Here is a 12,855-nt window from a genome sequence, read left to right on the forward strand (position 1 = left end):
ATACCAAAAACCAGTCAATCAGCATGTCACATTACCCAAGCCAAAGATGATTTGCTTTCATCCTTTACAATTTTTTGACTATCCTAAGGCAAACTCTGCTTAAAGGACTTCTGAGTCTTACATGAACAATTTTCACTCAACTTAAATGTCTCAACCCAAAAAAACACTAAGCTAACTTGTGAGCCTTAGAAGTAAGTTTTTTATACTGCAAGAATTTAGAACAGCTTAAGTTAGAACTGCAGAAATAGACATATAAATCTACTTACTTTATAGTTACACAGCTTAAGAATTCTCAAAATAATCAAATTGTTTTAAAGCTTGGATGCTATATGTCAACTATTTTCTTTCTAACATAAACTTTATTGTGGGGAGCCGTGCAGTTGGGTCAGATGCCATGGGTGTGTCATGAGCACTGCTCCTCAGTTAGCAAGGCTGCGAGGAGTTTCTGGCTGCAGGCAAGGCCCAGCAGAATGTCTCTGGTCACCTCATTGCTGCCTCACCACATTGTATGGACACTCAGTCACCTCTCTGATGTTTCATAGAATTCTCCTGAAGGTGGTGTTGCTGTTTTTCTAATGTAAAGTGATTCCTGTAACTGATATGACACCTCAAATCGATCAATCATGTCATGATAAAAACACCTATAGTAACGTAAGGCTATGACACACAGCTAAAAGTATACAATAGTACAACTGAGCCCACAATGTTTCCAAATATTTTGTTATGTGCCCACTTTTGTCCTGAAGTTTGCCCTAACATAATTAATGTTTTCCTTAAGAAATGGCTTGATAATATCTTGGAACAGATGGTAATCATGGAGGTACAAAGAGTTTGTTTACCATGTACCTCGAACTGTTACAACACGTGATATGATACATTTTCGTTTCTCACCACAGAAAGCAAAAGTGTATCGGGCATCTTCTAAAGGGAAACAAATGTGAACCCCCTCAAAATGATTTAAAATCTCTATCTTATATTGGCACTTATATTTAGGGAAAGAAAACAGTTTATAAAGATAAAAGAAAGTTTCTTGTAAAAGCCCTCTGTTTGTAGATTGGCTGAATTGCCTTGATCCCTTTCACTGCCCTTTAACAAAAGGACAAAAAACAATTGAATCAGCACTATGTGAAGGTGATGGTAATTAATGCATGATTGATCATAAGATTTAGCAAAGAATCTATGTTATATGCTTTTATAAAATCCTTTCATTTATGATCTTTTAATTCTGTACTCTTAATATTTCAAGCAATATTAGATAGTTTGTGTTTAGTAAAAATTGATTTTGAGTATAAGTAAACCACTTGTCACTATGTAACCACATGCGCTGTCAACTGTGGAGTTCCTGGCTTTAGCCAGGTGACTGCTGGTTTCAATGAGTAATGTTTTGTTGAAAATATTTTCCTTAGGATTGTTTTTTGTATTCTCTTAACCATGAAGTAAAAATGAAACAATTGAATATTGTGCAAAAGCTTGTGATGATTTGTCTATAAAGAAGGCAACTTTTCTGAGTTGTCCATTATGAGCATCAAGCCATAGTGGTCCCTGCCTTATCTCTTCTTCTTATCATCTCCCTGATCCATGCATCTTTAGCAAGCTCTCAGTCAGCAGGAGCTGGTCTCTGACACTTTATAGTGTTCAATCTGGTGAATCTTGAAATACATATATATGCAATTGGAATATCATCACAGTGCAGTCAGTATGAAAAGTTATGCTGACTATAATAGTTTTATCCATTATTGAGGGAATCTGTTTCCAGTAATGGCCAAGGAGCTCATATAAACCATCCTTCCCACAATTAACAAAGTATGGGAAAATTACAAAGTGCAATTGTTTGACCATGTGAAAAGTGAATAAAAGCAGGTAGAAACTACAGCAGAACTATCAGCAGAACGGAAGGACTGGCACAGAGGAATACAGAAAAGATTTCTGACAGCTTTTACCTACGAAAAGTTTTGAAAACCTGGAAGAAAGAGGTAGGAGAAGCCTAGCTGAAAGGTCTCTTACTGACCCAGGAACCATACAGGGAGGGAAGACACTGTGATTTCAACGGTCATCGAACAGAGAATCCAGCTATGACTTTGAGTTCAGCCACGGTATCCAACCTGAAGAAATACGGATCAGTTCTCTTTCAAGGACTAGAAGCCAATTTAGAGTCAGGGGTCAGCAAAAGTGTTCTTCAAGGACCAGACAGTAAACATTTTAGACTTTATTGGCTGAGAAGCATCACAAAGGATACTATGTAAGTATTTATAAATCCATCTGAAATGGAATTAGTTATTCTTAGTTAATGGTTCCAGTGAGTTGGCCTTGGCCCATACAACATACTTCCCCAACTTTCCAGCAGATCATCAGAATGTCCAAGTTAAAGTTCAATGTCAATACACAAATGAATAAAAATTAACAAAAGCAAACATGCAGACCACATTCAAAAAAAAAGGACTCAGCACAGATGACCTCCAACTTGACCCAGAAGCTGGACTTAGCAAGCAAAGATTTAAAATTGCCTACTCTAAACATCAGAAGACACAAATGAAAGCAGCCATCTTAATAAATATGCAGTAATTCTGAAATGAGAAACTTCCAAAAGGCAACATCAGTTCAGAGAGCCCTCAGCTTCTTAGCAATGTGATGACTGGAGAAGAATGGACTTAAGAAAGGACAAGGAAATTCAGTGTCTACAGGCAAATATTTTGCAAAAATAGTTGGAGAGTGATACTATCATATAAATGTTACCTTTTTTATTTTTGTTTTTATTTTAACAAGATCATTTGAGTTAAATTTTTCATTACTAAAACAACTAAGAAGCTTATAGTTCAGATTTACCAACTTAACTTCTTCCTTTTCTTTAGTATTTTCTTTTCATACATGATTTTCCTTCCTCAACTGTTTGAGAATGATGACTAAAAGAAATATGAATTGCCTGCATTTTTAAATAAATAAAACATTAATTCACCTTCCAGCTAAATAAATTGACTTTAAAATAAATAGTTACATTTCAATTATCTTTATTTAAAACTATTAACTCACATTGCAGCTAGGCATGACAACTCCTGAAGGACAAAGGGAATGCTCAGAAACAAGTCTACACCTAAGAAAGCCCACCTTGCAATCAAGGAGCAGTTGTGGATCATGTTCTTCTCAACAAAGATGCCTTGAGATTCATCCGTTTCCACTATCCGCCCATCCTGGTACCACAGCACCTGCATGTCCTGGTCAATGTAGGAAGCCATGCACTGGAAGGGAAGGCTGTCTCCTTCAAACACGACCTGCCGATGCGACGGACTCATATAGAAAGAGGGCAGCTCCAGGGGAGGATCTGCAAGGGAAAACAGAGTCCACCAGCAAACACAACGCCGTATTCCACCCTGCAGACTACATCAAAGCTACAGAAACTCTAAGTGAAATTACAAGGAGAGAAAAATAAATCCTTCAGAGAACCCAGTATTCTCATGCCAGCACCAACAAGGCAACCAGAGAACTTCACAAACAGGTATGAGTGGAGCCGAACCACATCACACTCAGCACAGATCTTCCAAGCTATTCCTTTATCATGGTTTAATAAAGCTGTCAGATGGCCACAGAGATATTTACAAACTTAAAATACATTTTGGAGACTTTACTCCTTTAAATTCAAACACTGGCATCTGGTTGTAAATCTAATGTGTAGACATAAAATTTAGTCCTACAGATTAACAGATTAAGCCACAATTGGTGATGCTGTCAACCCACAAGGGCTGTTCTACCTCTGATCCAAGTCCCTACTAACATGCCTGGGAAAGCAGCAAAAGATGGCCCCAGTGCTGGAGCCCCTGCATCTGTGGGAGACCGGGATGAGGCTCACTGCTCCTGAGTTCAGTGCAGCCAAGCCCAGCCCCAGCTCCTATGGGAAGTGAACTAACCAACAAAACACAATCTCATGCACTCTCTCTCTGATACTAATTCTGAGTAAGATCTTTCTATTTATTTATTTATATATTTTTTTTAATTGGAAAGCCAGATTTACAGAGAGAAATATCTTTTGTCCACTAGTTCACTCTCCAAGTAGCCACAATAGCTGGAGCTGAGACAATCCAAAGTCAGGAGCCAGGAGCTTCTTCCGGGTCTCCAAGCCAGTACAAGTCCCAAGGCTTTCGGACCATCCTCTGTTGCTTTCCCAGGCACCATGCAGGGAGCTGGATGGGAAGTGAAGCATCCAGGACATAAGCCAGCGCATGCAAGGCAAGGATTTAGCCACTCGGCTATCATGCAGGACCCTGAAATCTTAAATAAATGATGACATTTTTCCTTCCAGTTAAAAAATTAAAGGGAAAAATTTTCACCATATATGTAAAAAAGCTCCACAAATGTCATTAAAACTTTTAAAACATTTAGTTCATTTGTCTAACACACAACTGTTTTAGTAGAATATTCTAAAGAATAACAGCAAATACAATAAAATACACACAAATAAATTAATCACAACTTTATGGAAGAATTATAACAAGGTAATTCTGCATTACTAATAAGCTGTTAAATTATGGCTACATGTACACAATAGATTGGTGTGCATAAGTTTACATTATTCCAACGTTAGTTGTGCAGCAATATTTTTTGTTAAAACAGGAAAGAAGATGCTGAAGATAATACACAATGGCCTATTAGTTATCTTTGAGTGCTAAGAATGTAAACATGGCCCTTTTTTATTTGCTCTTTATGGAACTCCATGTTGCAGTCCACAACTCTTTTATTTTCTCTTAAAGAGCAGATTTTATCATTGAAACAGTAACGATGTTGATATGGCAGGCACAGCCAGTTGGAAGTCACTGCTCAGGAGGTTCACATTCCACACTGGAGTGCGGGTTCAAGCCCAGCTATTCCCCTTCAAGTCTAGCTTCCCTGCATAACGCATGCCCTGAGCCAGGACAGAGATCTGAATGTTGTCCCAGGATCCTAGCTGTAACAGACACTTAGGAAGTACACTCCCCTTTCTCTTCACCTGCCAGAAACTGAATTTCATCAAGAAAGCTGTTCAGAACCTAAAAACAGCTATCTTCAAGACCAACAGAAACAACAAGGCTTTTTTTTTTTCATCCACCTGGCTTTATTATTAGGATAAACTAAATATTATCAAATCCACTAAGATTAATGACTGCATCTCCACTCAGTTCCATCAGATCGTTGCAGCTTGCCAAGAAAAGCACAGTAACAAGTCACAATCCGGCAAATACTTTCTCCGCGTTGTTTTCATCCTTACCGCATGTCAACAGCTCCTGTCTCACACCTGTGACTGGCTGGGCCTGCAGGGCCTTAGGATAAACACACCTGGTGTCCCGCACAGTGATGTTCCTCTCCTTTACCCAGCGGTGCATCCACAGTATGTTACAATCACACAAAAGATACTCAGTCTGAAACTCTCTGTTAACAAACACACACACGTTAGAGACTAGAGTGAATACAATTCAATGGCCCATTTGCTTGTATTCGCTGCCCCTTTTGAAGGCAAGCACAACACTGTCCACCCCACCCTGACGGTCTCCTTTCCAGTAACTTGTCTTACAGAGTGCTGGCCCCCAGCCCTGTTTCCCCTGTGACACTGGCACTCAGTTTTCCAAGTCGGTATAGAAATAAAAACTATTTGTCAGAAGCCCCTCCCCGGTGTAAAAAGTTCCTTATCCCGGGATTCCAGAACACAAAGCTCCCATCCTTCATCAACAAGAAGCACACAGCTTGACAAAGAATGTTTAAGTCTTCCCTAGCTTGTCCGCTTCATGGATATGGTCCAGGGCCAAATAACAGCAAATACTTTGTTGATTTGGACAATGAGAAAACACCAATACTGGACTGTTCTATATATATGACTAGAGGGCAATGTCCTGACATCTTTCTCCTCTGCATCCAATGACACTGTAAACACTCACAAATTTAAAGGAAATAGACAAATCAACAAATCAAAAGGACAAAGAGTATCATTTATTAGGCAAGGAAATAAAAATTCATTTTAGTTGTGGCAGAAAGTTTTATAATTTGGCTCTTGGACACAAGAGACAAACAAAGATGTACAGAGATTAGATATACACACAATAATTTCTTCCATCCTTTGTTGCTTTAAGTACTGACTATTCATATTTCAACACATCTCAGCAAGTGCAGCTCATAAAAATAAATTCAAGACACTGCACAGGTCCACATGGGAGATACTATAAAAATGGAGCAAAATATAAATAGAACCAAAAAAGGATATAGTAGGTTCTATAGAAAGAAATCAGCAGAATGCCAAGAGTGAGCATATTGTACATGTTTCTAACAGTACATCAGTGCAATGCCAGCAGAGGGGAGGGCACAGGAGAGGCAAAGAGGGGAAAAGGATAAGATGGTGAACAGCAAAGGGGAAAACTGTAAAATGCCTGAGTGACCGCCATGCAGCAGCATCTGTAATTCCCTAACAGCACCCACTAAAAACAGAGATGGAATGGGACGCCGTGAGCTCATGTGCATGAGCTCTTAGACTAGAGCAGAGGAAACTGACAGGTGCAGAGGAAGGCAGGGCGGGGAGGGAGCAGGCATCAGGCAGAGGGGGCTTCCCTGCAAAAAGGGGGACACTCAATCCCCTCAGCTACATACAATGAAGACTTGAAAACCATTGCATGAAACAGAAGGCATTTGCAATAAACATCCCTAGAAATATCATTTGAAGCCTGGGATTCAGTTTGAAGCAGGGATTACAGGATAAAACTAAATCTCAGATGTCTAGAATATTATTAACTATGAATTTCTCATCAGGAGGGACATTTTATCCTTTGGGGATTTAATTAGTCAAACACCAACACTTTCTGATTTGAAAACAAAGCACAACAGAAACAATTACCAATCTATTTATTCTAAATATAGATTAGAGTGACATAACATTCTAAGGAGGAAAGGACTGCTTGGTATAAAAACGTGCTATTAAGATTTATTCGATGTTTTCCAGTGTGAGAGCGATCTCTCAAGCAAGATTCAAACTTTCACAGATTCACAACCATGCAGCGAATGTCCTTAACAAATCTGTTCATCAAAATACCAACAATAACTCGTACTTACAGAGACCGCAATGAGCCAAGATAATCGAAAGTTCCTTGAGATAACGAAGAAAACAAATTTCCTGAAAGGTTTCTGGAAAATGGGAAAAAAAAGTCACTTTTAAAAAATACTGTCCCCCAGCTATAGACGACTGCCTAGGCTGCCTTGCACCTAGACAACTGATAACACATCTGGGAAAGAAACAACCAACAGCTGGAATCCATTCTGGGACTGATTAATGCCAAAACTGTGTTAATGATACCGGTGTGTCAGCACAGTTGCTAGGACATACCGCCAAACCCCAGGCATGTTCCTCTGACACGCGGTGCAGGGGCTGCAGATTGCCTGGGGAAGGGTCTGCAGACCTGTTAGAGAGATGCCTGCTGAGAGGATGAACAGCAGGTGAAGAGTGATTTCCAAAGGCTTCCATGGAATAAGCAGGGTTCCAGGTTGCCCAATTTGCAGCCTAATTTTAAAAGTCCCAAATCTTAATGTGACAAATATTTCAGTGACATATTTGTTTTAAGACTACCATAACCGATGTGTTTGTTGCTCAGTTTTAGGAATCCTACATAAAGGATAATGGAACATAACCAGTTAAGACTTAGGTTGGGATACTGAATATCGTATCAGCATGCCTGGAACTGAGTCCTGACTCCATTCTTCACTCCAACTTCCTGCTCACAAATGCAGAAAGGCAGCAGTGATGGCTCAAGCAGACGAGCCCCTGCCATACAAATGGCAGACCTGAGCTGAGGTTCTGGCGTGTGTGAGTTCAGAGTGACACAGCCCTGAACATTGCAGATGTCTGTCTCTCAAACAAATGAATGAAAATTTAAAATACAGCTGGACTAGACTGCCAGGTAAACCTAAAAGTTACCTTACTGAATTCCACTAGAGTTACTGTCAGGTGCTCACTCGGTGAACACTTTAAAAACTAAAGAACCAGTAGGAAATTAGAACTTCTCAAATAAGAGAAAGCAGAGGATGCCAACGCTTGGTGGTGGCAGCACACTGTAACGGAGTGAAAAGCATGAACAGAATGGAAGGAGTGTGGGGTTTAAAAGAAGAAAGAGGCCATAATGCAACCTTAATCTTGTCCTCTCTGTTTTCCCCTTGTGTGGGAAGCCTTTCATAAGCAAGCTAAATCTCGCAGTATTTTGCATGAATCAAAGACAGAAGACTCCCTGCTACAAGTGACAGGATTCCTTCCCATCTCCTCCAGGCAGAGGAGGGCCTCTGGCTGCTGCTCTCATGCTGGGAGATAGGAGGGGCCTGACCACACAGTTTGTTCAGGACACATCCCAGCCCTTGCAGGAGGCTTCTAAGGCTGAGACTAGCAGGAAAATGGCAGCACGCAGCAACCAACGCAAAACTTGACTTCTTCTGGGGTTGCAGCCCAGCGGAGGGGAGGCAGGAAATCTCCCCTTTGGGTTCTGAACCCTTCAAGTGTGGGAGGTAGCGATGATGGGTAGATGGACATCAGTAAGAAAAGGACAGAAAACAAGCTGGGAGGTTAGCTGTGTTTGCTGCACCTGCAGCCACCTGTACATCCTGGGTGGGATGACTCATGCGCACAGAATCATCAGCCCTTTTCCAATCAGTATAAAAGGATCTTCAGTGGCGTATCACCATGTTAATAAATGTTTCACAGTCACCCTCTGCCCCCTTTTGTTCTTTTAATTTAAAAAAAAAAAAACCTTCTAAACCTCATAGGAGAATTGCCTATGAACCTGACACTGACACACACACACACACACACACACACACACACACAAAACCAACATATTTGCAAATCAAAACAATAATGAAAGAGAGATGCCCTTTTCTTGGTTAACCTATGAGAATGGGTATCAAAATGGGTTTTAAAAAGGACACAGCAATCAGATACCCTGCCATTTATCTTTGAAAGAGTTAGCTACACTTAAAATGAGCAACTGCATTGCTACGAAGCTATCCAATAGCTATGAAGCTATACAATTATCATTGTAATTGTATCATTATGCAACTACTGGAACCATAAAAAAACAAGCTGGGAAGACAAGGTTGGAGCATGCCACTAACTCAAGACTGGCTTTGGGTGTCAGTGTTAAAACAGGGCCACAATGCACGCACATTCCTCGTAAGATGAGCTTGCACTGGTTTTTCTTCAATGTTTCTGAGTTGTAAAAAGAAAATTTTTTCCTACAAATTAGGATGTAAATATGAGCAAAAAATTGCCGCTTAACATGAACGTTATTCTTACGTGTATTATGAGATACTTCCGTGGAAAATCAGAAGGGAAGAAACCACACCGGTAAGGAGTGTGCCATCCTCCCAGTAAATCCCAGTTCTCCCCCCATGCTAGAAGAGACTGCCGGGCCTGCACACCTGGCAGAATACCAACCAAATGTGCTCGAGTCTGAGGGCCACACAAATGACACATATATTACATATACTAAAATGCTGGAATCACACTCCAGCCTTAAGTACTAGCTCGCTCTCTCTCTCAGCAACAGCAAAGCCACTATTCCTATATCTCGAATCCACCCTACCCTACCTCCACCCCTTCCTATTTTTACTTATTGTCTCGTGAATGTTTGCTTAACTTGGTGAACAAACACCTTTCCACTCCTGAAAGTGCTGTCCTATGCTGTATGGTCTGCATACACACTCCTGGAGGATTGGCTCCAGGACATCCTGACCACAGCAGATGGCCAAACATGAGGATGCTCTAACCCCTCACATAAAATGATACAGTGTTTCTATTTTATTATGCACACCCTTCCAAAGGTAATCCTGTCACACCCAATACAATGTAAATGTTGTTGTACTGGGTAGCTTTCCATGACTACAGTTAAATACATTCCCCAGCTGCTTATAAAGGAGACACACTTGGGGAATCCATACAGGCTGTCTCAGAATAATGACATGTGATGGAGACGAATACATCTCTTCCTTCACCTGTGCGTGGCTTTATTGCTCTATAGAGTCCATAATTTTTTATAAGTTTCTTCATAAAAACTTTAATATATGCAGAATCTTTTGTATAGGCAAAGTACCTATAAGGGAAGCTATAAATATTGTTCAGATATATTTCATAGAGAAATATTAAGGATATAAGGTCTTCAATGATCACAATTCATTTTTTAAAAGGAATGCTTTTGGTTTTCTGACTGCCTGACTCCTAAGTGAAGGGCCGAAGCACCGTGTTGTTTCTACAGTCGGCCATCCACTTCTACAGCAGCAGGAGGAGAGCAGGCGGAGTTCAGGAGGACCGGCACACTGCAGGGCGTGGTCAGGGGTGTTACCACAGGAAAACAAAGACCAATACACAGAATGCATCCATTTTACAACTTCCCACGTTCGCAGAGACCTCTGGCACATTTGGAGAAAGGCCTCTTACATGTTTATCTCAATTTTAACCTGAACTGTCCAAAGTCAAGACTTGTTTCAAAATGATGAGGAGTCTGAGTGAGAATGCTGCACATTATCTGCCAAGGTCTCACCAGGGCCCGAGGGGCCGCGAAGTCCATCTGCCTTGGCTAAGGGGCCAAGTCCACACACGGTCTGCGGGTCCAGGGAGACCCCAAGAGTCGCCCTGAAGGGCCAGCGGGGGAAAGAGCTCCTACAAGGATCCACTCCGGGCTGACTTCTGTTGTGGGGCTTCTCTTTGGGGTGCGAGGAAGCTTTAAGGGTGCTAATGACTAAGCTAAGACGTAGGACAAGCCCCATGACTTACCAGACTATCCTGCAGGATTAAGAATATGCTGTTCTCCACTTCTGAAATACAAACTGCTACCAGTTTCTGCAACCAGCAATGACCCGGCTGGCAGAGCTCAGCGATCCGAGAGCAGGAGCAGCCCAGACAGAACATTTTCCCCATGCTTCCAGATCGGCAGCTCTCGATCTGTCACCTCTCTCAACCCAAATGACCATACGAGGACAAAAACAGATCTTGAAAAGATAAGCCAAGTATACTGCTGTGTGTGCCAAAGACTCCTGCAGTTAAAAGTCACAAAAAATCTACCGCTGTTGTCTTTGCATGTGCATATTAACATGAGAACTGTTAAAAACTGAGTTAGAGTAACCATCATGCCTTACTGGATCCCTGAGAATCTAAGACAGCCATACAATCCATTTTAAATATCTTCCATCCCATGGGTTACATGATGATATCAATCAAGTCTCAACGCAACAAGTCTGGTCCTTTTACTTGTACGTCATGTAATGATTCCCTTGGATTCAATATGACTATGACCCAACAGGCAGGAATTAATTAGTAAAAATGTAATAGACACCCATTTTGTAGAGCATGCAACATTTGATTTTTAGGGGGTGGATAAAAGGAAAGAAATAAAACAACAGCTTATGTAAATCATAAGTCCTGCATCAAACACTTTTTTGCGTAAAACCCACTTAGCCATGGGTCAGGTCCTGAGGTCAAAAGTAGAAATTCACAACTAAACCCAATGAAATCAGATTTCAGTCTCTTTTTCAGTGGAAGCTATTCCTATGCAAAAAAAAAAGCTAAAATTTTCTAATTTTGCCAATTTCAAAAAATCTTCAAAACTAAAAAAGCAAAAATTTCAAGATATATTGAAAGTACTACAATAAAAAGCATTTGCAATCAAGCTAAAAATGAGTTAAAATAGAACTGATTTTATTAATTGCACATCATGAGAAGAGCTTCATAGCTAATTAATTTTTTACTTATAAACTGTGAGACCATGAGTCTTTTCTGCAAACATCCACAGTGGAGAAGCTGATTTTAAGTTCCTTCCCCTCCTCAGTAGATCAGTAGGTTCTGCCATGGGCAGGATGCACTATGCCTCCCCTGGAACTCCCAGAATGCTGAGCGCCCACGTGGCTGTGTGGGGAGGGCGCCCTCTGCTGGGACGGAGGCAGGCCCTCAGCAAGCAGTCAGGCTCTCTCCTGGGGAGAATGGTCTAGTCCCCGCTTCCCTCTTCCCCTTCTCTTGTTCCAATATGCTTGGAAGTAACACAAGTTTCTCTCGAGACAACCTCCTAATCCTGGACTTCCCAGCCTCTACAATCACAAGCCAAGATAAACCCTTCCTGTATAAATTGCCTGGTCTTGGATATGGCACTGCAGCAACAGAAAACTGACCTGACCAAGCTGCTGTGTCAAAGTCAAGGTGAATGAACCAAAAAGAACATACTTGGAAGTACCAGGAACAGACAGCCCTTGCGGTTACTAGAGCGTCTGCCCTAGTTCCAGCATCCCACGCCAAACCCTATTCCCAGGTTACTCATCTCTAAAATATGAGCCGATGTCAACTTTGCACAAATATGCTTCCGTAGCTTCCAGTTCTGGCTTTGTTCTAAACTTCTGTCTGCTTTTCACACACTCCAACAGAAACAGATACACCCCAACCCTCTATTGTGAAGAATCAGCCTTGTTTCTAATGATTCTCAAACAGAATTTATTCTAAATAAATTTTTAAAAATTATCTGCTCATTTATCAAAAATTCTTCCATACTTGGATTGTGCAGACAACCACAATTAAGTTCAACTGTAATTAATTATCACAGCCCCTCTGAGGGTCTACTGATCCCACGTGATTGATGAAGACCTGCCCCGCGGGCAGCGCAGCCCACGTCGCCTGGCCAGAGGCCTGATTACGTGCTCGCTTCACTCCCACTCCTCTGGTCTTTGCCTGACTCTCGGTTCACTCCCACTCCTCTGGTCTTTGCCTGACTCTCGGCTCCACCTCCACGCAGAGCTGGTCCAGCTTCTTCTCCCTTCTGATCCAAACACCGGCAAATCATCTGAACCATTGGCTCACATTTTACCTCCTCCAAGAAATGCCCCCAA

The 12,855-nt window shown here is 41.3% G+C and overlaps 1 protein-coding gene across 1 annotated transcript in view; it reads right to left on the minus strand.

Moving 5' to 3' along the window:
- Nucleotides 1-12,855, minus strand: part of ADGRA3 (adhesion G protein-coupled receptor A3) — a 111,780-nt gene that overhangs the window by 49,772 nt on the left and 49,153 nt on the right. The window contains exons 5-7 of the mRNA XM_040965906.1: nt 7,060-7,131; nt 5,234-5,394; nt 3,103-3,316 (exon numbers count right to left, since the gene is read on the minus strand). Of these exons, the coding sequence (XP_040821840.1) occupies nt 3,103-3,316; nt 5,234-5,394; nt 7,060-7,131 (447 nt within the window). The remainder of the gene's footprint in view (nt 1-3,102; nt 3,317-5,233; nt 5,395-7,059; nt 7,132-12,855) is intronic.

The sequence above is a fragment of the Ochotona curzoniae genome, unplaced genomic scaffold, assembly GCF_017591425.1.
Source record: "Ochotona curzoniae isolate NIBS_2020 unplaced genomic scaffold, NIBS_Ocur_1.0 scaffold_4505, whole genome shotgun sequence".
NCBI lineage: Eukaryota > Metazoa > Chordata > Mammalia > Lagomorpha > Ochotonidae > Ochotona > Ochotona curzoniae.